The sequence below is a fragment of the Chelmon rostratus genome, chromosome 19 (assembly GCF_017976325.1).
Source record: "Chelmon rostratus isolate fCheRos1 chromosome 19, fCheRos1.pri, whole genome shotgun sequence".
Taxonomy (NCBI): domain Eukaryota; kingdom Metazoa; phylum Chordata; class Actinopteri; order Chaetodontiformes; family Chaetodontidae; genus Chelmon; species Chelmon rostratus.
Window position 1 is genome coordinate 15795294 of NC_055676.1, and position 27925 is coordinate 15823218.

General features: G+C 41.9%; 1 protein-coding gene across 15 annotated transcripts in view; it reads right to left on the minus strand.

Annotated features, from left to right (window-relative positions):
- The window catches only part of add1 (adducin 1 (alpha)), a 28084-nt gene extending 450 nt beyond the window's left edge, over positions 1–27634 (minus strand). Inside the window, exons 1-18 of one of the 15 annotated variants that reach the window (XR_006007796.1) lie at positions 27506–27634; positions 16433–16641; positions 15097–15259; positions 14621–14772; positions 13868–13948; positions 13480–13629; positions 13246–13389; positions 13016–13114; positions 12518–12691; positions 12074–12331; positions 8764–8859; positions 8584–8676; positions 5349–5505; positions 4447–4836; positions 3441–3530; positions 2479–2512; positions 1831–1846; positions 539–592 (exon numbers count right to left, since the gene is read on the minus strand). Coding sequence is in view for 11 of the 15 variants with exons in the window: in XM_041959614.1 (XP_041815548.1) it covers positions 541–592; positions 1831–1846; positions 3441–3530; positions 4447–4836; positions 5349–5505; positions 8584–8676; positions 8764–8859; positions 12074–12331; positions 12518–12691; positions 13016–13114; positions 13246–13389; positions 13480–13629; positions 13868–13948; positions 14621–14772; positions 15097–15259; positions 16433–16627 (2310 nt within the window). In the remaining 4 variants the exon portion in view is untranslated. Of the gene's footprint in view, positions 1–538; positions 593–1830; positions 1847–2474; positions 2513–3440; positions 3531–4446; positions 4837–5348; positions 5506–8583; positions 8677–8763; positions 8860–12073; positions 12332–12517; positions 12692–13015; positions 13115–13245; positions 13390–13479; positions 13630–13867; positions 13949–14620; positions 14773–15096; positions 15260–16432; positions 16642–27505 lie in introns of those variants that run through there. The other 14 variants (XM_041959618.1, XR_006007795.1, XR_006007794.1 and 11 more) reach the window with 14 other exon arrangements.
- Between the last annotated feature and the right edge of the window lie 291 nt (positions 27635–27925).

Genomic DNA, 27925 nt, shown 5'->3' on the forward strand with positions numbered 1-27925 from the left:
ATTGATCACGAAGGACAAAATAATGGATTTGCGCTGCTGAGCTTCCACACCGCTGAGGCTACCACAAATCGACCACTGGATAAGCTGTTAAATCAACACGATTTTTCTGCTTACAAAAAGCATCCACTCGTCAATGCATGAGTTCACACAACTTAGCGTCTTTAGTTTATCCAAGAGACTGGTGGATTTAAATCAGTTCACTTGGAGCAATGAAAAGAATACATGTTCTCTTTAGTTTAATAAAGCCTTAGAGCACAAAGTTTAACACTTCTGAAGGAAACATTCCCACTAAAAGCCAAAAGAGCACTGAAAAACACTCTGATAAAATAATACACCTGATACCAAAACCAAAAGCCAAACCAAGATGCACCGAAAAGAGAAAAAAACAGAAAAGCATCTCTCCAGGACTCACAGCCTTTACTTCCTACCTTTAAGAATGACAATTAGCAACTAAAAATAAGACTCTCATTAATCTCAATTTGTTTTTTCAATTTTTTGTTCTACAGGGCCATGCTGGTGCACAGCATTTGTCTTTTACCTTCATTTAAACAGGGAAATCTTAACGAGTGCAGTTCCCTGGCTCATTTGCACCCTGTGTACAAACAAAGAAAAATAAAAGTCTGCAACACAAAAAATACTGCAATGTTTTCAAAGATTGTAATAACATAACCACACAGGTGAGGTTACATAAGACGTCAGGGGATAAAGTTGAATTAATTCAAGACTGTTACAGCTCTCAAGGATAAATATGTTAAAATTAGGTCTTAAATAATCAACGAGTTAGAGTGAGTACAGTATTACACTTTATTGCTATTTAATCTAGTTGCTGGGAGGGTAAACTACCTGTCAGAAATGTTCCCTCTGGTCTAAAATCACCAGTTTCTCTATCTCAAAATTTTTCTTGGAATTATCAACATGCTAATAGTGATTTGTCTTTTAAATACGTTTTCCTATAAATAAAAGTAGTCAATGCTAATTTGTCAAATTTAGTCCCTTTTCAGATAACTTGCAAGTGTGTTTATCTGCTCTAAGGTAAGATAGAAACACTAGCACACATGGCTAATTCACTTATTACCAACATAAGCAACCACTAGAATAAGAGTTAGCATACCTTTGGCTAACTAACGCTACACTATTTTGCATGCTAATGTTAGGGGCTCTGCTCTGCTAATTATTGGATTACTTCAGCAGACTTATTCCCAAACTTGTTATGCAAAACGGCGTCGGCTAGGTTTGTCAAACACATCTGTTTGACATTTTTCTCATAATACTGTACTATTATACCGGGGTTAAGCATGGGTCCTCTTAGCATTAGCAAAATGCATTGAGACATTAATGAGTCCAATGGAGATGGAATTTTCAACCACTTCACAATGACGATAATTCCTCCCAGCAAAAAGATATAAAAAGCAAGTGCTGGTGCTGGATCCAGAAGGTCTGCTTCAGTAGACCTAGATGGATCAGTGGCCCAAACAGCATCCAAACCTCTGCGCTTCAAGCTCAGGGAGAAGCTCACACAGTGCAGTCAGCTGCAAAACGACTCCAGCTTTATTCATTTTGAATATTGCTCACATGCTGCAGAGACCAGCGTGAAACACCCTTTAGGCCTGAGTAAAACACTACACATCAGTCTTCATTTTCCATCTTCCACGTCTGTCAGGACAGAGATGAGGCCAAACACACAGACAAATAAAATGGAGACTAAACAACACCACACAGCCAAGCACTGGACCTCAACCACCCTTCAAGCTAAACCAACAGCGAGTCTCAGCAAAGCCAACAGCAGCAAGTCTGGTTCCAAAGCCACACTCAAACAAAGCACTGATGTACCTGGTAAAGGACTCATCTGAAAGACAAACAACATTCAAAAACATTACCTGATTTTCCCATGAAACACAAAATATACAGTGTCATAACATTGATAGAATGTGCACATGTGCAAGAGAGGTTTAGTTGATTTGATAGTGGATCATTGGCAGGAAGAAAAGAGAGGTTATCTAACATAAAAGGTTTGGTGAGTTGTGAGGCTTACTTCAGGAACACCCTCCATTTTTGTTAAGATCAGGCCACTGTCAATTTGGTAAATGGGACTTTAATTCATTTTACAGAGCCAAGGATCACACCTAAAATAACGTTGTAAGGAAAACTTATCTTTTCTTGCAATTTCTTGGGATAATGATATCATTTTTAAAGTTTTTTTTAAACAGGAACTGGAAACAGTGAATCACAGTAAATTGCAGGAGAGGGAGGAGCTCTGAAATAACCCCCATCAACCCCAAGAGAGAGATTCAGAGTTCAGAGAACCGAGTTAAACCCGACTGAACAGTCTCAAGTCCCCGGGAGAACGGGTTAGTTCAGACCACAGAACAGCTCTGCTAGTGAAGCCATGCACAGAAAAAGGATAAATGATGAAACACAGGCATGGAGGGTGGAGGGGAATTAGGAGGGTGGTGAGGAGGTGGAACAGTACGTACTTACTATGGTAACAGGTACTCTTTTGTATTTCCATCTCCTGATTGTAATCGCAGCCACAAAGAAGAAAAAGCACAAGTAGAAACAAATGTCTATGCAGATCAAACCACAGGCACCGTGTTAAATTAAAAAGAAATTAAATTGTGAAAAAGAGAAGAAAAAACAAAAACGAAACACCAGAAGAAAACTTTTAAAAGAATGGCTGGAACCATTCTTAGTCACCCCAAAAAGATGGAGAATGGAAGTGAAGGGGTACAGGAGATACTGTACATAGAGACATATGTTATATAACATTTCATTTTTATTAGATTACACCTGCGATAAAAGCTACTTCCTCCCCACACTGACTATAATTGTTTGCCCACTATGAGAAGAAATAACTGGAGGAATAACAATTGGAATAATGCCAGTTATTGTTTGACTATAGATAACTAAGATTATAACTTCCTGGCATATTTAGGGTCAGTTCTGGTATCATCATGGATGATACTGTTCAAATAGGTGTAATCCAATAGTAATAAAGACCAAGAGGGAGAAAAAAAGAACAAAAGTAGACGTCTGCTCTAGGATCCATCTATAAATGCTAAAAAGTATTTTATAAATGTTTCTTTATTATTATTATTATTATTATTATTATTATTTTTCAGATATTTCCTGACATTACTTCTGGAGATTGCGTATTTAAGCCATATCTGCACCTCTAATTTCCCATCTCTCATGCATAAACCTGATTGAACAATCAAAACCTCTTGGCCTGTTATTACAGAGAACACAGCACAGCACCTGTAGTAGTATTATTAAAGACCACAACATGAACAGACCCCAAGACAGACAGGCAGGTGGACGGGTAGGAGCCCCCTCATTCCCTCTGTAGACTCAAGAAAAGTCCAAAAACCCAGCCAGAGGACTGGAGAAACCCATGCTGAACCAGGCGAGCTGGGTGTGTCAAGTATGTCAGGCCAACCTACCTTCCTCTGCTCTGACTGGGGTGCTGGGTGGCGTGGTGGTGGGTTTCTGGCCTTTGGGCTCCTCCTCGGGCTCTACTAGCTCCTCTGGGTCTGTATGAAAATCAGCAGAAATGAAACGGTGAGAAACTGTTGACCACGCATGAATATAAATCAAGAAATCGCTACAAAAAGATCAGCGCTTAAATTATCAACAGCCTGGAATTTTGATTGAACCCCAAATTTTATCTCAAAGAGTCGGAAGAGGTCAACACCAACAACATCGCAACACAAAGAAAAGGTAGGACAACACAAAAAAACAAACCGGGGAGGAGGCCTTAATCAGGAGACACTGCAAAAGCTTTCAAATCAGTCACACTGAAATCAACCTTAAAATATCCCAAACAAACCAAAACTACCATTAGTTTAATTGGAAATCAGTCAGAGGCACAGGAGGGAGAGTGGACACCAACAGAGATATCCAGGACAGGTTAGCAGGAAGAGAAGGAGGACACCATTATTCATGTCCACACATGGGACGCTCTGATTGGATGACTGAGCTCAGACACAGCTTCCTCAAAGGTTAGCACAGCACTCCACTGCAAAAGCACTTTTAGACTTGAGGAGAGAGAGGGGCTGGTCTGACATCTCAAAATGAGCTTGTTTTCACTCCTCACATCCTCTCTGCTCAGCTCCTCGTCCAATCAAACTGCAGAAAGATATCTGATCTGCCACAACTCTGATGCCTTTGCACAAGACATCAGAGAGACGGGGTGTGGGGGTGTGGGAGGTATGGGGGGAATAATCAAGCAAAGGCTTCGAAGATTGAACTGTGGGTAGGGAGGATGCTTGCGTATGGTAAAACAACGGCAGCAGACTCCGAACCCCCAGAAAAAGGAGAGGACACAGCAGGCAGGGATTCCAACAACTCCCAGTGCAGCGTAATGTAGTGAGACGGGCCAAGGCTGAGCAGGGAAGGAGGGAAGCGGAAGGCCGGATTATAGGCAGGTCTCCGCTTCTCCTGGTGTACCTGCAGCCTGATCTGCCAGAGGCGCCTCTACCATTGATGTCTCCTTGCTGAGGGCTCGCAGCACGGCGCAGTGGAACTCCTTATGTGGTGAATCTGGAGCCGAAAGAAGCTCATCCTCAGTCGGAAAAACTTCATCTAGAACCGCCCCCGCAGAGTCTGCGCCGCCCAGCGCTGGCTCAGCCCCGCCGGAGAGGCCGAGGGACGGAGGGCACTGATAAGAGGCTGGTGAAGCAGGTGTGGCAGTTGTAGGCGGAGCTTTGTGTAAGCTGGGTGAATCAGCTGCAGACTGCAGAGGTGTGGAGACGCTGTCTTGACCCCTTGGTAGCGTTTCAGGCTCTGGATAGGGTACGCTGGAGGCTGATCCCTCCCTATTACCGTCTCGTCCCTGCACTGTGAATTCATGTGTGCGTGCGTGTGTGTGGAGAGACACATCAGTTTGGCCAGTCTGAAGTTCATTTGGCTTCTGCAGGATTCTGCAGGAAGGTAAATTTAAAATAACTGTACATAACTTTAACTGAGAACATAAACACTGATGTTCACTTTATTTTGATGTTATAGTGTAACAGCTCAGGTGATCGCCACAACACTCTCGCTGCTTGCAGTGTGGACTTCTCAGTGACATTAATTTCTCTCAGTGCAATGTTCTTTACTTGAGGGATGCCTCACTGAATGTGAATTATACAATTCCCTGTCAAATATGCAAAGCAATTTTAAAAACACTGAAGGGATTTGAAAATAACTCTAACCCATGACCAAAGACACTTAAAAAGACTGAAAATGTGAACTGATCACTACTAAAAACTTAAAAGCAATGATATTACACAGAGGTGTGTGTGTGTGTACAGTATTTCTTTTCACATTATAGTGAGATTCAGTTCAACTTCTCCTCTCATCACCTTTACCTTCAGACCCTTTCTGTTTCTGCTCCACCTCCTTGCGGTATTCCTCCAGCTCCTGGTCGGTGAGCTTGGTGAAGGGGTTTGGACCCTGCTTGCTGACAATAACCTTGGGCTGGTACTCCTTTTCGATGATGGCTTTGGACGCGGTCACTAGCTCCCCCTTCAGGACACACAGAAGGAAGGCAGAGAGAGATGAGACGTCACGGTAAGACACATGACAAGTCACTGCAGGTCACACATGAAGAATTTAATACACTGAAAACTTGCATAAAATCTCACGTGGTTTAGAAAATTATCACATGAGATGCAGTTTACACACAAACTATTATGCAGCATGAGCAGATGTATAAATGTGTATCTTCAGAGCATAAGTTCAAGCTAAAAGGCCATTTCAAAATTCAGAACGCACACCTTATGAAGTATTATAAGTATAAGTATAATATTGGGAAAGATTTTTCAGATTTCTTTCCATATAGTAACACAGCTACATTAACGCAAAGCACAGACAGATGTGAGAAAGCCAACAGTACAACCCTGATTCTAAAAAAGTTGTGACGTTGTGTAAAACGTAAATTAAAACCAAAATGCAATCATTGCCAACAAACTGTTTATTGACGGTTTTAGGAAGTGTTCCTGAGCCCATGTACTAACATCCTTCATACAATCATGTGTTCACAAAGTGGTGAACCTCGCTCCATTCCTTACTTGTGAACGACTGAGCCATTCCAGGATGCCCCTTTCATACCCAATCATGATACTATCACCTGTGACCAATCAACCTGTTTACCTGTGGAATGATCCAAACAGGTGTTTTAGGAGCGTTCCACAACTTTCCCAGTCTTTTGTTGCTCCTGTCCCAACTTGTTTAAACATGTTGCTGCATCAATTTTAGAATTTAGAAGCAGATATCTATCTATCTATCTATCTATCTATCTATCTATCTATCTTGTCTTTGTACTGTTTTCAGTTGAGTACATGTCAAAAAGGATTATCAATTTATGACATTCTGCTTTATTTATGTGTTGCACAACTTTTTAAGAATCTAGGTACATCACGCGGAACACAGGAAGTCGACAAAGTGAAGCAAACAAAAAAAAAAAAAAAAAGAGCCTGACTGCAGTAAACTAACAAGCAGAAATACATGTGTCCCTTAAAACTTCCCTTAAATTTTAAATCTGTACAATACATGCAGCAAACACCACCACCATCACTGGATCTGATACCTGCCCTCTTTACTGCCCACTTCAACATGCAACAGTACGTTCTGAAACAATGGTGAACATCTCTCCTACAGACAAACTCATGATATCAATCCTTCACCTAAAAAAAAAAACATCAGTTAAGTGTAGTCAAAGTTCTCAGGCTTCTAATCATGTAGAAAAGCCTACTGCAGATCACATGACCACAATAACATAGCACAGAAAATGGCCTCATTCTCACACTGTTATTCACTTAATCTATACAGACCCAGACATGGTGCCTGTCTGCAGGCTCAGAGCAATGACTGGAGGATGATGTGAAGTACAGGTGAACAGTATTTGTGACTGGAGCAGTAAGTACCTTTCTAATTGATTTAGCAGGACTATAGGACCCCTCGGACACATCGAGGCCATCAATAGTGTCTGTACAGTCAGACAGAGGGGCGTCCTGCAATAGTAAACCCAGTGAGGGGGAGGCACAACCCAGCTCTTAAAACACCAGCACATTCAAATCAGCAGTCTGTCAGGAAGGCATGAATGTGTGCAGACATTCAGGACCACACCACCTTTCACACACACAAAGGTGGAAAGAGTACTGCAATATCTCATTCAAGTACAATTGCGATTATCCAAGTAACACTCAGATGTGAGGCTACTTGTAAAACTGCTCCTCTAAAGAGTACAAAAATCTTTTTTTCTGATCACTGTGAAAGAGCCAGTTTGTCAACCTGACCAGAACCATTGCAATGAGAACAAACGCTGATGATTGTGCAGCATTTAAAGTTAAGAAAATATAATTTTAAGAGGTTGCCTTTCAGAAGAGAGGCTCAAAGTGTTAAAATAGAAAAACAACTGCAGGCGAGTTTTCTTCCTTCATTAAAAATCTGTGTGAGACCTTGTTAAAAGCAGGGTTAATTGTGTTTGTCTTACTTTCCACCTCTGCATACACACATACCATAAGGACATACACAAACATTGGAAATGCATGCAAGGAGAGATGGTTCTGGAGATATGAGGGGCTGCGAAAAGCGTTGCAGTGACGTAACAAATGGCCAAGATCATGCACTGTAAAGACAAACTATCCACACAAGGGGGTGCTATACAGTATATGGTTCATACAATCTCAGGCTCAAGAAAATAAAAGCACATCAAGGACTCTTTTGGTCTTACTGCTGACATGCTGGGTCAAGTTTTAGGTACTCCTAAAACTTGATGAATGCTCTTTAAAAATAATTAGCAGCTCTCTTTCAATTTGCGGATGTCCTGCTCCTTGTGGTTTGAGACTGAGCTAAGCAAGGGGAGGGAAAACCATGCAAACTGCAACTGCAATTTTCCATTGTTACTTCTCTTAAGATAATATAGAGGGCATGCACAGAACATAAAGCTACAAGACAAAAATGGAGATTTTATTAAATGTTGCAAGAGACCAAAATGACCAGCCTGCAACTGCTGAGACAGATAAAAGCCTCAACTCTGAACTACCGAAAAGAGAAGGCAAACTAAATAAAAACCACGAAGAAAAACAATACGATGTATGAACATGGACACAACCTGAACTGGCAGGTTTGGAGAGCAGAGTGAGGTTACCTCTCCCAAACACTACTCACCTGCCAGATTGACAATCTCTGTGGTCAAAGAATAATGTGACAGTTACAAAGTCACCCCATTGCTCTGGGACACAACATGGAGGACATGTTTTGCTCTCTGTTGTTATTAGTTATTCCTTCAGAAACTGACGTCAGATCAGATTACAATGAATGGGTTTTGAATGCAACCAATTTCTTTAATTAAATCTTAGTGTCCAGGACAATTTCACGCACTATATTCACACGTCGCAGCATCGCAGCATTTTGGTTTAAGGGGTGACTCCAGACCTGGACAGAATATATGATGAGATGTTTTAAATTTTAGATGTTTTAAACTGAATAAAAGAGACAAAACTGCACAAACTCTCCAGTTTTTAATCAGTATGACACATATATTCATCTCCAGGTCAGGAGAGCTGTGGCAGCAAGGGTTTTACATATTCACACACTGACCTGGTTAAAGGAGCGTTCCACCACGGTGCCAGCACACAAAACCTGAGACTGGGGCCCCGCTGTCTTTATGTCCTGCAGGTTCTGCTCACGGATCTACAAACAACAACATTTCAAGTCATAAAAGAATGATAAACAGCCTTTGTGCCACAAAGGGCAGCAAATGGGGGAAAAATGTGATACCTTATTCCTCATTTCCAGGACTTCTTTTGGGTTTGTGTTCATTGGGATGAACTGATTGACTGCGGCAGCCTGGCGGAGCCCGTCTTCCTTTGTCCACTGTAAACACCACGTGAAGTGTTAAAAAAAAACAACTAAAGCCAGGCAAACCGAATGACACGAAAACCCAAAATAGATTTAGACAAAAACTATGCAGGCTTCACAATACAAGAGTCATGCTGAACTGAAAAGGACAAAGTTGGATGGCTGTAAAAAGGTCTGAATGTAAAAAGTGAACCAATGATGATGAGGCACAAGTAGGAAAATATGTGCAAGATTCATTTATATTTGTATTCATTTAGTTGGAGACTGTTCAAAATCATTACTTCTCTGATGATTACTTATCAATCCATGATATGAGACTTTCCCCAATCATGTGGGACGATATCATTTAACTCAGTCTGGCATGACTGATTTGTTCAGTGAGGTTCATAAGGAAAACCTGCTCATTAGTAGCTTGAATTGGCACCAAAAAATCATGGTGTTTTTTTTTTTTGTTGTTGTTGTTGAATTAGGGAAACTTAAATAAACTCTGTGAAACAGCGTCTATGAAAAACATTTGTCCCCTCTGGCTCTTTCAGCCTTCTCAAGTGCTTGCTCTCTAAATTTGAACAACAATCTATATTTTATGTTAGCTAAAGACAAAAATCTGCATGTTGTGTATCGATGCCAGCACATTCTATGGTTTGCATTTACACCTATCTGATCTGAACACAATGCGAGCCAGACTATCTCCAGATGTGGTCAGACAGATCTGATCACAATGCATTTTCACCTTATATTAACAAGAGTTTTTTCCCTATCTGGATAAAGGTGTCCGATACAAAACACATTCTAATACCACAAGTGAATGGGGTCATAGACTATGGACATCAATTTTAGCTAAATAGCTTTTTTACATTCACCCGTTACAGCCAATGCCAAAACTGCTAAAGCACGAGAAACTCCCAGATAACTTTCAGCAGCCCTGTGCAGGTTTAACAGATGTTTAAAATGTGTGCTTTTATATACTGTCTGACATCTTTTAGCATATTTTTTGTGCAAAGGAGCTGCAAAATGTTTCACGAGCATATTGGATATGAGCAGGAGTTCATGATTTTTTTTAAGCTGCTAAGAAGTAAAGCTTGAACGCAGGTTTTAGGAGGCCACACAGAGATGAAACCCCGTTTAAAAATCCTTCATACGATTATACATCCTTTTAATACTCCTGAGGTGATCTGTGTTGGCAATGCTCAGCCAGGAACTGACGAAAGGACCTTGTGCATGACGACAGCTTGAGATGCAGTGACTAAAGCCTAACAGCTCATTTGTATTACTGAAATCCATTTGTCATCATCATTGATGTACTATTAGAATCAAAAATAAACAGAAGGAGCACAGTGAAGATCAACTGAAAACATCACAGAATGAGAAAAAAGTGACAGGGTGGGGGAGGTACAGGAGGGAGAGGTGAGGAGTGGGTGGTGGCAAGAGGTGAGGGAGAGTGAGGGATGGCTGGCTGGGTGGGTGGGCGACTGAGATGATGAGTCTGGCTTACGAAGCGAGAGTGGCAGTGAGGGGTGAGCTGGCATCACCAAAGTCATTTCCCAGGCTGATACACAACAACAAGGACGACAGAGATAAGAGAGAAACACACCCGAGGACACTCGCCCACGTTGGGACAAAAAACAGCCATTTTCACAACTAAGACAAGAGTGTATCTTTCCTGTGGAGGACGAAACCTTTTATTGTCTTGTTAACTGCTGTTTTCCTCTTAATGTGAGAAAAAAATACCCCATTTTACTTTTCTCAGTGTTTTTGTAAACCTGGTAATGCCCAGCATGATTGAAGGAAAAAAAGTCTGTTCCCATTTCTTGCACCAAACTGAATGAGCAGCGGGTGAATATACAAACCAAATCTTCAGCTGTCATGCAAAATATTCTGTTTAACCGTTTTAAACTGGGCATGTAGTTCGCAGTGGAAAGCGTAAGCTCATGACTTCATTCCTGCATTTCCTTTAAGCTTGGCTGGTTAGCTGCCGAACCAGGGGCTAGATGAGGAGGGGTTTTCTGGATGGAAGTAGCTGGGTTGGGTTGGTTGAGTATGAGATGAACATGTAAACACGATATACTCACTGAGAAAGAGTCTCACAACACAACATTTCCTAATTTCCCAACAGGAGATAATTGATTTAATAGTCAGGTCAAATTCCATGGCTTTTTTTTCTGTTGTTTTTTTTTTTTCCTCCAAACAAATCCACTCATGCAGGCCTTGAGGTGTTCAAAACCATTTTCAGAGTAAACTGAAACCAGAAACTAGAGAGAATACAAATAATAGAGGAAACAGAAGCATATAACTAGGAGCAGTTGAAAGTGTCTGAGAAAAATAAAAATTAGCAAAGCGGGCTGCATTACTCTCTCGCCAAGGAAATTTTGACTAATCAAATGTTTGTAATGTATCTGGTATTATTCTGGATTCTCAGTCAAAGACATGCCACCTCCCTCATTTATGCAGGCAATGCTAATCTGCTAACTCACACTTAGATTTTGGTTGATATTTTGGTTGATGTACCCTCAAATCTGTACTTTCTTTATCTTGCTCCCTGAATCACATTTAAACAGCTAAGCTAAAAATTCAAGATGCAAAGACAAAACTAAGAGCGTGTGCTACCGGGTGGTGAGCGATAGTGTGGTTAGCAGTAACGTCACCGTGTCTCGCCACATTCACCTGCCCACTTGAGGACTCATGCCACACCCCTGCTGCTCGCTCCTCTGGGAAAAACATCAACACCAACAATGCATTTCACTACTACACATGCAGTGGGGCATGCTGTGGGCAGCTGGCCTGGCATCGTGAAGCATTAGGAGGCCAGAAGGGGGAAAAAGAGCAAAGAAGGGTCAACAAATAACCACAGTTGGGCTAAGAAGTAATTAACAGAGCAGAGTTAACTGCATTTGAAAGGTGGGTTAATAGGACATCTGAAATTACGGTGAGAGTGAGCCTAAAAAAGCCTAAAAGTAGTGAGAAGCAGGACAAGACCGACTTCAGTTGCGTAAAAAGGCTCAATAAAAGATGAACAGAGCTCTGTGCTGTACTTTCACTCCTTACTGTCCCCAGAACCTCAGGATGCCGGCCACCTACCCGTTTCCACCAACAAGGTAGCTGTACAATCTATACTATGAACAATAAGGTAGGCACAGACCAAGCAGTTGGTTATACAGCTTGGCACGCAGACACCAGACGAGAGAGACTGCAGCAAGGGTTTGACGTGATCGTGTGTTATGTTCGTCCACACCTTAGGCTTCGACTTGGGGCTGCTGCCGTCGGGCCCGTCCTCGTAGGGCTCGTCGGGCCGGCCGCCGGCATTAAGCCAGCGGTTCTTGTCGCGCTGGCCGCGCTGGAAGCTGTGTTTCAGCGGGGAGCGAGCGCCTGAGTCACTGTCCTCGCCGTATGAGTAACCACCGTGGGCAGAGGAAGCGATCTCCACATCACTGTACTTTTTAGCTTTGTCTCGCAATGCCGGGCAGCGGTAAGGGTAGCCCGTCCTGTAGCCCTGGGAAACAGGAAGACAACAGCAACAACAGGGGTTAGCTAACAGCTGCTTAAAGCCAGTTAACATGTAAGTTATTATTATATTTATGGATTAATTGTGAGTGTCTAATCATTAAACAGGAGAGGTAATAATATACGCCAACTCCCCAGTAAAAGGTTAAAGTCGCACCCCTTTTTTTGGACTTACCAAGTTGTCGAGCATTCTCATGAGAGCCTCAAACTCCTGCTCCCCGACTTGCCACTTGGGGTGTGAAGAGGACCCGTCACCAGCTGGCTCCGGGACCCGTGGGCGTGCCTTGTATTTCCCCGGATCCAGCATCACTAGGTTATCGGGCCCTCCAGCGCTGGCCAGTGTTCGCACCTGAAAGAAATCGGGGGGGGGGTACAAACAGACAAACCACAGACAGGATCCAGAACAGAGAGGGAAAATAAAATGTGGACATGAGGACACACACAGACATCAACATGAAGGAAGATGAACATATATAAAAATGTGGAGAGACAAGGGACAAGACAATTGTTATGAAAAATGCCGACAAACATATGGTGCCAAATACAACAACTCAAATGAAAATACATGGTTTTATACAACTTACCACAATGATAGCAAATCATCCTTAAGATTATTTGATAGAAATAATTGTGTACTAGTTTCTACTGCCAAGTGAATGTCTGTATGTCCTACCTGGATCTCACAGGCAGTGACCAGATTGTGGATGTAATAGAAAGCTTCCTCCACTGTTTCGCCTACAGACACCAAGCCATGGTTCCTCAGGATCAACACCTGGGACGGAGGACAAACAAAAACTTAGCAAAAAACAGCCAAATTAAAAAGCACATTCTCATTTCTGCTATGTACTTCCTAAGTTATAGAATTTGAATTTAGGAGGTTTTATAACAAAACTCTGCTGTTACCTTGCTGTTAGGCCCAAGGTTCCTCTGTATGAGAGTAGTTTCTTCCTCATCCACCAGTATGCCGTGGTAGTCATGATAGGCCACCTCACCCAGGGACAGCGCTTCAGGTGAGATGGGCAACAGGCCGCATTTCATGGCTGACACCTGAAAACAAACAAACGAAGCCACACAACATCAGACATGAGACTATGATGTGTTTGTATTGGGTATTAACTTGTATGGACTGTCACTTACCGCAGCACCCGCGGGTGTGTGTACATGAACAATACACTTGACATCGGGCCGTGAGGCGTAGATGGCAGAGTGGAGGGTGAAGCCAGCCTGGTTGACCCCGAGATTGGTGCTGCCCCGGTCCACTATCTCACTCTGAAGGTTTATCTTCACCTGGAGAGCAGGGCAGACAACAAGGGGTTAATCAAACCAATAAGTTGAATGACTTTAGCTACGAATCTCATGCAGACAACAAGTAGTTCATCAAATACAGACTTGTTAAAACATATTTTATCACACGAGAAGTGAACAAATCTAAAGAGAAAAAAAGGAAATGGTTTTAGAATGCTAGAGAGAGAGAACACAAGAAAAAAAACATGCAGTTCAAATGGAGATCAGCACAGATTCTCACCAGACTGGAGGCAGTGACTTCACTGTACAGGAGCCCAAAAGGGACGATGAGGAAGCGCTCCTGGTCTGAGTTCACCCTGACCTAAAAGACGGGAGGACAGTTACATTAGATTATGGTGTCACATGGCAGCTGGCTCAAACTGACTTAAAACAATTTATTATTAAAAGGCTGTTGGTTTTCTTAAAACCCATAACAATGAATCAGGAATTCATGAAATGACATACATATTGGTTGAACAGCTTCTGATGTAACACACAAAACTTCTGTTCAATGATCCCTTTACTGTTCTTTTAATTTTCAAAGAACAAAGCATACCCTCATGGAATATAATGTATAAAGTTCTGTAACCATTTACACCAAATCTAAAAAAAAATATGTATATCATCATCATCAGCTTTGACTGAGTTACATCAATATGTCTTTTTTAGCCAAATTGTGGCAATCTGCAGTAAAGGTTTTCAAGTACCGAATATCTTCAATGAGCAATATGTCACAGTCACTGCTGCTTGACTGACTACTGATCGTGTTGGTGAGTTAGACAATTGTCAGATTACAATTACTAACTTCCTGTTGTTTTTACACCTACAAGCACCTGGTCCCCTCCAGCTCATGCAGTATATTTAACTTGTGTCTCCACCTCTGTGCAAATGTTGGGTATAATACAAGCTTCTTTGTGAATAGCTTTACTGTACTGCTCAATGACAAATTCAGTCAACATGGTCTCTCTATTATAAAGAATAAAGCTCATCTTACTGTGAGGTGGTTGTAGATGAGCTCCGACCAGCCGAACAAATCAGCGAGCCGATAAAAGGCAGCCAGCTTGCAACGAAGCAGCTTCTCGCCTTTCTCGTAGGAAATAGAGTCTGAGCCACGCAGATCATTCACTGGAGTCACCATACCCAAACCTGAGAGAGAGACAGGGTCAGACAGGGTTCACTTACATGGAAGGGTGGGAAAATAATAATAGCCAGGTCACAAGGGCAAAAATGGAAAAATCCAGTTCTCTGTACATGTAAAAATACAGACAATTTCTGATTCTTTGCCAACAAGAAAGAAAAAAATGTCACTTACAGATAATAACAATTAGACAGAGTCTGCCTACGAAAACTGAACTGGACTCTTTGTCCAGAAATTAACTTTGGCACACGCTGCATTACTCATTGTGAGCACAGACATAGCAGAGCTGGGGTCAGAAAGTCACACACACAGTCATTCTCTTCTCTGCTTACTCATGTTGAGCGCCGCCATGCCTCCTTGTGGTGCAGCGGGATACATGGAAGGCATGCTGGTGGTCATGAAGTCTGCGATCTGCTGCAGAGCCAACAGGCTAGTGGGCGTCTTCCCCTTCTTCAGCTGATCCTGGATCATTGTCTCCAGCTCATCGCAGAATGCCTGCCAGCCATTAACACAGACACAAAAACACAGAGAAAAGTAAGGGCAAAAAACAAAGACACAAGGACACAATGACCCAAATAAAAGCAGAAAAGGGCACAGACAGGTAAAAGATACACAGAGAAGGCTTGGGAACTTTAGAGCCAACCTCCATATTTAGGAAATTAAATATCCTGACACGATGTTCACATGCTTTTAATGCACACCATTGTTTTTGCTTACCTTTCAATTACAAATCCATATTGCTGCTCAAAATTGTTGACAACATGCTGCAGTGTTTACTGAGCCTTCAGTCACTCAGTTTTAAATTAATGTCAGTACGGTATAAAAATGAACCTGCAGACTTGCTTGACACAGGTTATCCATCACGTCTGCTTGTGAGTAATGATGCACATGCAGATTGATTTGAAGAGTCTTTTAACGCTTGAGAGATGATTTTCAAGATCTAAATCTGAAAAGAAAGGTACTTATGCCAAAGTATGCTTAGGTTGCTTTAAGTTGAACATTAAATATACTGTTGAACAGCACACAAATACACACATTAGCCAAACACACCCTCAGCCACCAGTTTAGTATGTACGTCACCAAGGTAAAACTAATGCAGTCTAACACAGTTACAACTGTATTGTGTTATGCTGACAGGTGTTTCTATTATTTCATGAACCCCCCTTACATAACAGAAACACCTCTCTGTATAATACAACACAGTTCCACAATAGGACTGTTGTACTAGACTGCATTAGTTTCAGCTAAGTGTACCTAACAAACTGGAAACTCAGAGACAGAGAAAGGTCATAAAAAGGAAAAAGCTTGATCTCTCTCTCAGCACTAACCTGAACTCAAGTACCACACCAGGGCTTTTTCAGGACTGGAATACATCAGTGCTTTTCATACATACATATACACACACACACACAATAGGCCTTTAAAAAGTGCTGTTCTCTGGCATTCAGCTGGTCACAGGCACACTGTTGATCGGGAATAAACTGGATACAACATGTGATGTTGAGAAGGCTGCCGCCTTTACACTAAAAGAGCCTATTCGCCTGTTAAAATGCTGGTTGTGGCCGTGTGCATTTATCAGCTGTGACCACAGTATTTGGTCTGTTAATGTGCAGCAAATGTAGTGTTCGCTGGTGAATCTGAATGATATAATGAGTCTGTCCCACTGACCGGGCTCTGTAGTATCATGGAGACCCTCTTCCTCTGCTCCATCATGTTGAAGTCCTGCCGCAGGTCGGGTGCCATGTTTCTCTCCCTCTGGTACTCCGGACTGCTCTCATCCACCCGGTCGAAGTATCTCTCCTTGTGGGGGGCTGTGGTGGGAGGGGGGGCCGTCACCACCCCGGCACCTGACTCGCCGTTCATCCTGGGCTGGCCTCCTGTAGAGGGTGTGACAGGGATAACTTTTGAAATTTTACTATGAGATAAAAATTAACAGGTAACAGACATCACCTCCCCATACATTCGCCACAACTCAAGCATTGTATACCATGCAACAAAACATTCCACCTTAAAAGCTGCAGGTAGCTGTTGGTATCTTGTGAGACAAGAAGATGCTGACAAACACATAGAAGTTCTAAAAGAGGAAATGAGCATTGCATTAGACCAGAAAGCCAATCACACAGACCACACTCTCCCCTACTTCCTGTCAAGATCACGTGACCACTCATCCCAGCTCCGAGGGGTTTTCATTGATTTCCACAATGTGTTTCCTGGAATCACAACATCACTCAACTGTCAAGGCTGGGCGAAGGAAAATAAAACAAAAAACTGGAGGTATAGATAAAGGCCTCTTACCAATCAGCTTGAAAAACATGAGAACGAAAGGTCTTAACTCATTGCTCTGGAATTTCCAATGCATGTTGTGGATATAACTATTAGTGTAGTGTATGCTTGGGGATCGAAAACCAACATTTAGCTCAAGTGTAATCTAGATGTGTCCCCTTTGCTTGACAACAACAGTGAAGGATTGGAGACATAAATAGAATATTGAGACAGATTTCCTATAGATCCATGTCCATTCAGCTGCCTGGGTGTTTGTGAGGATAAAGCGTCTCCGCCTGTCTGTCACAGCACAGACTACTCAAGCCCTGACTCTGAAGGACACAGGCGGACTTATGAGCATAGGGAAATGCGTGTGTGTGTGCAAGCATGCATGGGTAATGGGGGGGGGGTGCTCTGGCAGAAAGTGATGCAGGCCATTAGTCCGCATCAATACAAATGTTCAGCCAAAACTACCATGACAACTGCAGACCAAACCCAAAGCATCCAGAATCACACTGAGAGCTGACAGAGCCTCTCTCTGTTTCTGTCCACTTTTATTGCTCTTCTGAGATTTACCACGAGATCAAACCAGCATTTTCACAAAGTCTCAGGTCACTGGCTCCAATCAACGTTTTTTGTGTTGTCATGCTGCTAGGCAAATACTAGTCAAAGGCCGTTTTGTCCATGTACACCTCATAAACACATTAAATGAAGGGAAATTGAACAATCACAACATGACAACATTGTAGAGGGAAAGGTGTAGTTGAGAAAAATAAAGATAAAGTTTTCAGGCTGGCTGGGTAACTGAAACAGATGGATATGATATGCTACCTTCAAAAAACATACACTTCACATAAAAGCTGCACAAAAATGGAAATATGAAAGAATAACAAAGCATAATTAATAACTACCTTTACAAAAATATAATAAATTTGTTTACAATTTCATACATTTAATTATGTAGTTTAAAAGAAAATTAACCAACTCGTCCACCAGTCAAAAGCTGAGAAGGTAGTTATTGTTACTTTGTTAAGCCAGGCTAGTTACCTGTTAGCAGGGCTGGTTTGGCTGTTTGTATTCACCTTAACCTGCTAAGTGACTGTCTTGTTTGTGTGGGATAAAAAACTAAACAGCTAAGATCAGGATAAGTCAAATCATTATCACTGATATATTTTAACGGAAACAGCTGGTGGGAAAAGTAACTATATGTATATTTAGCTTTAGTGAAGGCTAGCTGTAGCTATCTCACCAGCTAGCTAGCTAGCCTTAACGTGACTTTGCTCTCTTGACAGTTTGGTTTGATTTTTAGCTGTGTTTTGGAAGTTTAACTGCAAAATAACATGCGGTTTTGTTTTTTGAAAATATAAAAAAATTGTAGTACAATAAAAAAAACGTTTATTTTAAAACTAATGTCAGCAAGTCAGCTTCTATTCTTGACTAAATTCAATATGTAGCTATTTTACTTTGTGTATCCTACCAAAAGGTTATTTTGGATTAAATTATCAAGACCTGCAACATTATTTATTGAGAGAAGAATAAAAATAAAACACTCTTACGCCTTCCACGTGTGAGGAAACTCCAAACTGTGCCCAGAGAGGAGGCAGGTTGGGGTGATACCCATGCCTTTGGACCAGCATTCGCCCGTGATTTGCTGAAATCAAATCCTCTAACATTCCTCTCTTTGGTATGTCCTTTCTGCTGTTTTCCTTTAATCATAAATACGGTCTTAAACTGCAGCTATGAAAGAACGAACATGAGAGACACAAGCTGTGTTACTGTCTCTGCAAACATTCACGAGGAAAACTCTGTTCTGCCTCACTGGCATGATTAGGACATCAGTTATTGACAGAAGAATAAGGACATAAGCAATTAGCCCCGGTGCCAAATCCTCTCATTAGTGAGAAAGAGTGTGTCCCTGGCTTGCTATTAATGCAAATGCATCTCCATGCGCTGTAAAATTCAGCTCAGATTGGTTTGATGCTGCTGAATTAGCAGCAACAGCGTGACACGCATGAAAACCTGCCAATAAGCACTCAAAATATCTTTACTTTACTTCTATCTTTACTCACACTGAACAAATAGTCACAGAAGAGGTTGGTGTGTCTAACACTTCAAAAAAAATGTATGTGACAATGATAAAGTCCCTGCAGCCCTTCAAAGGCTGGCCGGTATCAGCCTGGTTTACAGAAGATGCTCTTAATGCTTCTAGACTGCTGGTCTGATCTCATTCCCTTTGGTCTGACTTGTTTATGCTGCCTTTGCTGTCTGCTGTTCATGTTGGTGTTTATTGCTGGCGGCAGTAAGGCAAATGAAACACGTCTGCTGACAACAGGACTACGGAAAACAAGTGACAAACCCAGAAGGATTAAACATCCATGATGTTCTTCAGACTGACCTTTCTTGTTTAGAGAGGAGAATATACTTATTCAGAAATCAATCTGATACCACTTCTACACCGAAATTAGCACAAATATGCATGTTTTTTTAAAACATGGGTAAATCTGCTAAAAATAGACTACCGACGCCTTTCCTATCACCAGTCGGACAGTTTTAAATTCTGTCTTTTTCTATCTGATGAGGCCATTGACAATACTGTGATGAGTTCTTTTTAATATCTTTTATTAGATGACGATGATGAAATGGAAACGGAGTGGAACAAGTCTACAGTTATCAGACAGCAGACAATATTTACACACCGGAACAGGTCATCATCAAGCTAGAAAAGAGCGTCTGCCCAGATGTTAAGTTTTCATCACTGCCAAGCTGGAGCCAACAAGTACGACTGCAGTGTCATTTGACTGAGGAATGAAAGCCTATTGTACCCTATCCCACTGAAGACAAAATGGCAGATGGCAGTGGGTTTTGAAAGGGTTAGAGGTGGAAATTGAGTTCAGTAATGCTGTAACAACAAACACCAAAAGGCCACAGAGCCTTTAACCTGTTGACATTTTACAGGGGGTAAAAAAATCAAAACCACTGCCATGAACAAAAAAATACAATGTTTGATTAAACTTGTATCTTGACATCAATCCCAGTCCCATTTCAGAGGCCAAATTCTGCCATGATTAATAAGATGTTTTAAGTTGTTGAAGCAACTAATTCACATGGTAGGATGCTGAATTTTTGGAGATGCCCAATAGGCTGCTTGCTAAAAAGCAATACAAAAAAATTGGAGGTATAGTGACCTACTTAATCATCATCAAGAGCACAAGAAATTAATATTTTAGCCTTAAAACCAGAATTTAGGCTCTATATTAATGCTAAACTTGCTCACAATGACCCGTCTTTGTGCACTTAAGCACTGCTGTAATAGGATCGTTTTGACTGTCTCGAGGCTGCCATCAGTCTAGAAGGTGTCCAACACTGCAGTGCACATTACCACGAAAATCTGCTAACACCTGCAAATACAGGGTGAAAGAACCATAAGTATTTGTTAAAGCTGCAGGAAGGAGAAAGATGAGAGCAAAAGCACGGAGGAGGATGATATATGATATGCAGAAAGTGGTGCAGCGTTTTCTGCTCTGTGCCAGCTCCATCGCCTCAATGTCAGAGTAAACAAAAAGGAATACATTATACCATATTGCACATTAACAAATATTAGTAATAGAGTTAAATCAGGCCACTTCCATCTCAAGGAGCATTTGTTTGACTAAACTCATTTCCTGCTGCACTCTGCCCTGCCACAAATGTTAACTGAATCACTCCAGCTGTGCAATCAGTCGCCGTTACAGCATGAACATCTCAAGCACATCTTTTTTTAAACTATGTTACAACAAATGTCCACATCCCAAAGTTGTATAATTCTGGTGGACAGTGCAGCAATAACAATGGCAGTAGATACAGGGAGCTTTCTCTATCTACACAGAATGTTGTCATCTCACGACCACAGGCGCCCCCGCCTCACCAGACCCCCCACTTCTCCTCTCTGCTCAGATATGTAGGTGCAGGGGCTCAGCTAGCCTCCACTCCTGTTAAGAGTGCAATTGCTATGGAAACCAAATACATTACCATGGAAACACGGGACAGCCTTTAAAGATTACTGTTATGTAAGAACAGCTGTAGGCCAACATCACGCTGCAAGCCAGTCTATGTCACAAGGCGCACACCTTCAAACTCATGTGTTCCTCATTTCACATTCAGGAGCGTATGTACATTTCTATAAATTGATATACATTGAATCAAAAATAGCCCCTTTTTTCTAGATTAAGATAAAGTCAAGTGTGGAAGCAAATATTCTATTTTTAATGGAGCACTGAACCGAATTAATAGAACAAAATAAATCAAAAGTCCCCTAAGCTGCAAACCGTCTCATAGAAATTACATTACCATTACATGGGATGAGATTGATGTGCAGGGAAATTTATACATTTTTAAGAAACTCAACTCTTTTTGGAAATGTCACTGTGCATCAGAAGCACTCATCATTGTGCATCGGTGAAGGGTGAAGCTGTGACAAGTCATGACAACCAGAAAGTGCTCATCTCTTGAGCCACCTGAACTTTCGTTTGGACAGACAGAATGAGACTGAACATTGAAAAATGCAGTAATGGTACAAATGGAACATCTTGTGATGGCCTGTGTCCCTAAAGGCAGGATAACCCTGACTTCCATAACCACACCCACGAAGTCATCTGTATTGGAAAGTACCCTGTCCACTGAGTGGAGTCATGGGTGTGCCAAAAGCTGCAGCTCATGCACCATGGGGGAATTTATAGCACAACTGAGTGTCAGAACCTGGTCCTGGCACTGTATTATCTGGTCTGACTGCCATTCAGAGCCCTGCGGGTTTAGAGGAAGCGGGTATAACAGGGTTCCGAGATAATTAAATGGGTTTTAAACTGTTTTTTTTTATCTCATATTTAAACAATGCAGGTTGTGGGGTGACCATGTAAAGAGAGTTGCATATTGCAATCACAGATCAGAGCATACCCAGAGACACAATGACTTTAGTTAACCCAGGCCTGCAGAGAAAGCCTGTGGACTTAGAAACAAGCTTTGGGCCACCTCTGGCTGGTGGCAAGTGTCAGAATTTCTTTCATCTTATTTGCTGAGGGTCACCAATACACAGAACATTCAACAGCTATGTGCACCACAAGCTGCTATTTCTGCCTCCATTTCACAGTGGATATGGAAAACCCTTTGACTGTATGCATCCAAGGGTTTTCTCGTCTCCAAGCAACAGGAAAATGTTGTGATGATGAACCAAGCATCACATTCATACAGTACAGTATATCCTGCCTGCTTCTGAGGGAGAAATGAGAGGAGACATTTTGATTTGTCACTGTAATAATCAAGTGTTTTAGACATGCTAACGCTACAATAGTAAGCAAAGTAAACAGAAGCCTAAGGATAGAAACACTGGACCCGCTGCAATACCTCCCAGAGGATACTACAAATCGTAACTATACTATATATGTGCTCATTGTCATAAACTTGGTGGCCATAAACAGGTAGCTAAATCACTGTATTTAGACCAAAGGTTGCATTCACAAGAAACTACTGGCTTAACTGAAAAGGCCTGGAGCAGCCTTGTGAGGATGTTTCCACTAACAGAGAACATCCTTCATGTCCTTTTAAATGAGGTGATTATGTGCATCCCAATTTCATACACTTGTACTTATTATTACTTATCATGTGCATCTGTAGAACTTCACCAACATCAAAATCAAGACTTCCCTGATTATGAGAAAGGCATCTGGTGTCTTAAATCTATTTCACTCATCTATGTGGCTTTAATCCTGCAATGTATGGAATGTGTAACAGTGTCGGGAAATATGTGATATATATGGATAAAATTATGTATTACAATATATCTGTGTAATGCTGTGCTTAACATTAACAGTATAGGTGAATCTAGCTGTATTGTCCTCTTCTGTTCTTCTTAGCAGTTGGCTGTTAGCATTTAGCATTAGCATTAGCTAAATGGTAGCATCAGTATTGAATTGTCTTCTTAGCAGTTAGCATTAGCATTAGCTAAATTAGCATCTCCTAATCAGGCCTGGATCAGTTGAACGTGGCAGTGCTGTTTGGATTGTGTAGGAGCAGTGTGAACTGGCACTAGGGGAGGGGGGTGACTCTGGGACGCCGGAGTTCACCGCCTAGCCTCCTGGAGGTGTAGTGGGACTAAGTAGGCGAAACACTGTTGAAGGGAGGTTTCCACCTGATGACCCCCAGAGACGTGTTAGGAATCACTGCTCTTTGGCAGGTATAGAGGCAGATTAGGGCTCCAAGGTTCTTCACTGAGAATGAATCCTCTTTTTGAGCACAAGTATTGTGTTTAAATTAACAATATCATTTTACAGTATGTACCATCACACTGCTCAGATGGCAGAAAAATCCACTTTCTCAAGCAAAAAAGCGCCTCTTAAAACTTAAACCCATAACTTCTGTGCTTGGACAATGCACATCTATACTTGCAAAGGAAAATCAACAGGATGGTGTTGCGTTAAACAACCTATCGAATTTCCTCCAGATGACTGACTCAAATTGATGTTTTGAACTTGCTCTGACACCACTCAGTACAGATGTTTCCATTCTCCACAGGAGCTGCTGTGAGCCAGTGATGGGAAGACAAAGAAACGTACAGATATTGTATGAAGAGGAGCACCAGGCTCTCTGCTCTCCCACGGTGGCTGGCGTTTTGTTAGCTTTTCAGCACTGGATGTACATTGTACATTTTTCCATTTTTCCATTTTTATCATAACTCTCTTCTGAGAGACGGAAGCTTGTACTGAAAACATCTTTTCAGCATGACTAAGCTCTCTGTGAAAGGAAAGCAATCTGAAAAAATATCCATTTAGTTTGTTCCAAAAAAATGCCAATCAAGCAACCGGCAGAGAAAAAAATCATTATGGTCTTTAAAAAAAAAAAAGAAAAAAAGATGGCTTCAAAGTCTCTTTCTATAACAGTTTCAGTGTGTGTGTGTGTGCGTGTGTATGTACAGTTAGCATTTCAAGCAGTTTTCAGCCGTCTGAGAGAAGCACTCAGGCATGGCTCTTTATATCTCTGAGCTGGATGCCTGTCATTACTGGGGACAAAGAATCCACAAGCAACTGCTCTTTAGTGTGTGTGTGTGTGTGTTACAGACCCTAACTACTATGACTGGTAGGAATGCACTGGGTGTCATTTTAGTACTACCCCATGTGGGCCTGTAGCCAACTGAGGAGTACCTTGGTTGACTGAACTTCTACCTACTCTTTAACCAATCAACCGGTCGATGGAGAAAAAAAGTTCATGTTGTCCCTAAATACAGTAAACTGTGCTACATTGGCTCTGATGCAGTCCCCTCACTCACACACATGCACGGTAACCCTGCACCTATCTAGGCTCCTGGAGGAGCTGTATGTGAGTACTGAAATGTTCGAATCAACTGGACCAGACATCACTTAATACAGTATTTACGGCATTTCCACTGTCTGGAGTTCATATGAGAAAACGGCTTCTGCTTGTAGTTTCACTCAATATTCCGGCCAAATCATATCAACACTGAAGACTGCTGTGCCAGGGAGAGGCAAAGAGGAAGGCACTTGCAGACTGGAGCTGCTCAGATGAGCGAGTGGAGCACTTTTCTCCTCGTGAAAGTAATTCCAGCAATTGTCCAACCAATGAGAATTAGGTGGGACAAGAGCATATTACAAGACATTAAGACATTTGGAAAATGTCCATCATATTTCCTCCAAGTCCAGGGTTGCTTGTCTTGTGCAACTAACAATTCCAAAACCCAAAAGATACTCAGTTTACAATCAGGTTATTTACTATGTTGATGAATTACAGTGGTCATGTCAGAATGCTAGGAGGACATCACATTATCACCCACTCACTCACTACATTACATTCTATAAGTCTTTATCCATTTTCTACTGTGTAATTCTATCACACGGTGGACTTTTACTGTATTTGTGCTTAGTCAACTGATCCAAACCCTCTGAAAAAACTGAGCTAGAGGCACACAGCAAAAGAGTAACTAGGATGAAATATACCTTATATTTCTATAATAATTATCAAATAACCATGTAAAAACAATGTTGATCGTAGTGACAAACCTTGAGATAATGACCGCCTGAATTTGCAGCTACTCTCCACTTTCCAGAGCTTTTACAGTGAGTTTCAGCTCATTGTAGCAGATAGCAGATAGCTATCTGTAGTAGACAGACACAGCTAGAAGCTAGCTGGTAAACAGTGGAGCATTTAGTAGCTAAAGGGTAAGATATTTCCATCAGGAGTTGGTACAGACCAAAAACAGAACTAATAGAGCAAATATTGGACTGAGATTTATCAGGTGACCAAAAACAAATGAATGATAACGTTCCCCTGAAAATGCTTGCTAACAAAATCATCACATCAAATTAAAAGGCCTTCACAATTTGTTTCTGCTGCCTCCAAGTGGGCAGGGTGGTTGCAGGTTTAGAGAAGGCTAATTCTACTGAATTTTCAAACCATCACTCCTATCAGGTGAGGCCTTCAGTGGGACGAGCAGCATGGGAAGGGTATTATCTACAGCAGACTGCCAAGGCCAGAGCAGACACTGTGTTGTGTTAGCATGTGAGCACAGTGGCTCTGGGTTTATCTGCCTGTCCCATGTCATATGGGACAGAGTGGTGGAAGATTGCTCTCTGAAACAACACACCCCTCCCTATAATGTTTCCCTCGCCTCACACTTTGGCCTTTACTATCATGTGTGCATTTGTGTGGCATTCTGCTGGGTAAATATTTGACCCACACACAGCTACATATATTGACACGATCCTTCGTGACCTCTGTGGTGTGAAATGAAGTTCAAGAATGACAGATTGTCTACTTTGAAAAAAAAAAAAGGTCTCTTGAAACCCTGCTAAGTGATCACATATGGGGAGGAAGGAAGGAAAGAGTGAAATAGAGAGAATGGACTTGAAATGAGGAACACATTTTCAGCTGCACTGCAGTCAAGGGTGTGGGCGTGGGGAGTGGGAGTAAAACAAACACTCTGTATCTGGAGTGAGTGTGTATGGCTGTGTGTAGTAGTGTAGCATGTGTGTGGAGGGTGGCAACGGAGCCAGACTGACAGAGCTAAGCGCCCTCCTTTGGGAATTTCACTCATTCTAACAGTATTACCAAATCCAGGGAGTTACCATCCCTTCACACACACACACACACACACACACACACACACACACACACAGACAATTTATCTTGGCAGTTTGGCTTTCCTAATCCTCATACAGGATGAGGGGGAAGGGACTTCACTGAAAGAAGCCAGACTAGGCAACTACAGTTTGGGCCTAGAAACAAAACCAAAACAGACAGGTTATTATCACCTCCTAATCCCCAGGACACTCTTATAAAAGCATGACAATTATTGCTAGAGGTAGCAACTGTTGTCATTATAATGAATAATGAATGTGTCACATTTTTTATAATTTTACTAAACTTTAGTCTATAAAATGTCAGCAAATAGAGAAAGGGGCCGTTACAAGTTCCTAGAGCCCAAGATGACGCTGTCAGATTGTTTGTTTTGATTGACCAAAACCCGAAAATCTCACAACTCAGAAGCTTGCAGCTGCAACTATTCTGAACTTTTGCGTGATGCATGACATAAATTATTGATATAACGATACATTATCTGTCAACTGTTCATTAATCAATTAGATATCATGATACAGCTTTATTGTATTTTTTATTTTCGTACTATTAATGTACAGTATTGCCATGCCCTCACTGAGATTCTGTTGATTTCGAGTTAAGAGTATGGTTCAAGTTCTACATCCATCTCTAGTTACAATTTTTGGTTTCCATGTGTTTTGTTCAATTCATTTCACTTAGTGATTTGCCTTGATTGTAACAACACAATTTCCTATTAAGATTAATCAAGTACGCAATCTGATCCAGCGTGGAAAGATGTTTTCTCTCACACTGTGAAAAGATAGGATGGAAATAAATGTGCACAGTTATTATCATGCAGGACATTGTGCCATCTGACCAACAGGAAACTGCTCCATCATCACACAAACGAACACACAGCTCAATTTCCTCTGCTTCAAAACACGCCCAGGCAACACACAGACCGACCCAGTGCAGACACACTTCGATACATGAGGAAACATGATCGATCCGAGCGGCACAGGAGTCCATATTAAACACACACGCTAGCTGTGCGCGTGTGAAACGCAAAATAATACAACCGCAGGCCTGCTCGCGCAGCAGGCTCGCGACACTTCGGGTAAAACCCACCGGACACAGAGTGCGTGGCCCTGGGCTGTTGTTCAACACAGTGAGCCGTCTGAGCGGAGGCGAGTGGATTTAATCACACTAAAACCAAGGAATAGTCGTTTTACAGTATAGAAACGTGCACCGCCACATCTCTGCAGACTCCACCGAGCAACATCTTAGCAAAACACACCGAAACACAACCGGACTACGGAGCAAACATTACAAAAAACACATGGCTCGTCGGACACACGCAGCCCCTCAACTTCAAAACATGTGGATTATTCCAGCGCTTACCCTCTCTTTGATGAAGTGATAAAATATAAACAGCTGTAGGTGAAAGCGGAACGGAGGGCTTCACTAATTTTGTCCCCGACCCTGGTGGTTTCAGAGTGGGTTTATCTCTGCGCTTGTCGTCCCGGCGTCGCCCCGCCCATCCACCATCATCCCCATTTGGGTGCGGCAAACTGGTTAATCTGCGGCTCGCCATTGGCCATCAACAGGCACGTGACTTTGCCGGGGAGCGTGATTGGAGCGCGAGTTCTTTGCCCGCCCGGCAGACAGGAGTGCTTTGGTTATAATTCATGCATGGTTATTACTTTACCGTTGAAGCTAAAGCCATAAAGCTGATAAGAGAGATCCTTTACGTAAGTAAAATGTCTAACACTGCAAAACTACTCCGTTACATATATAAGTACTGCATTTAAATGGTACTTG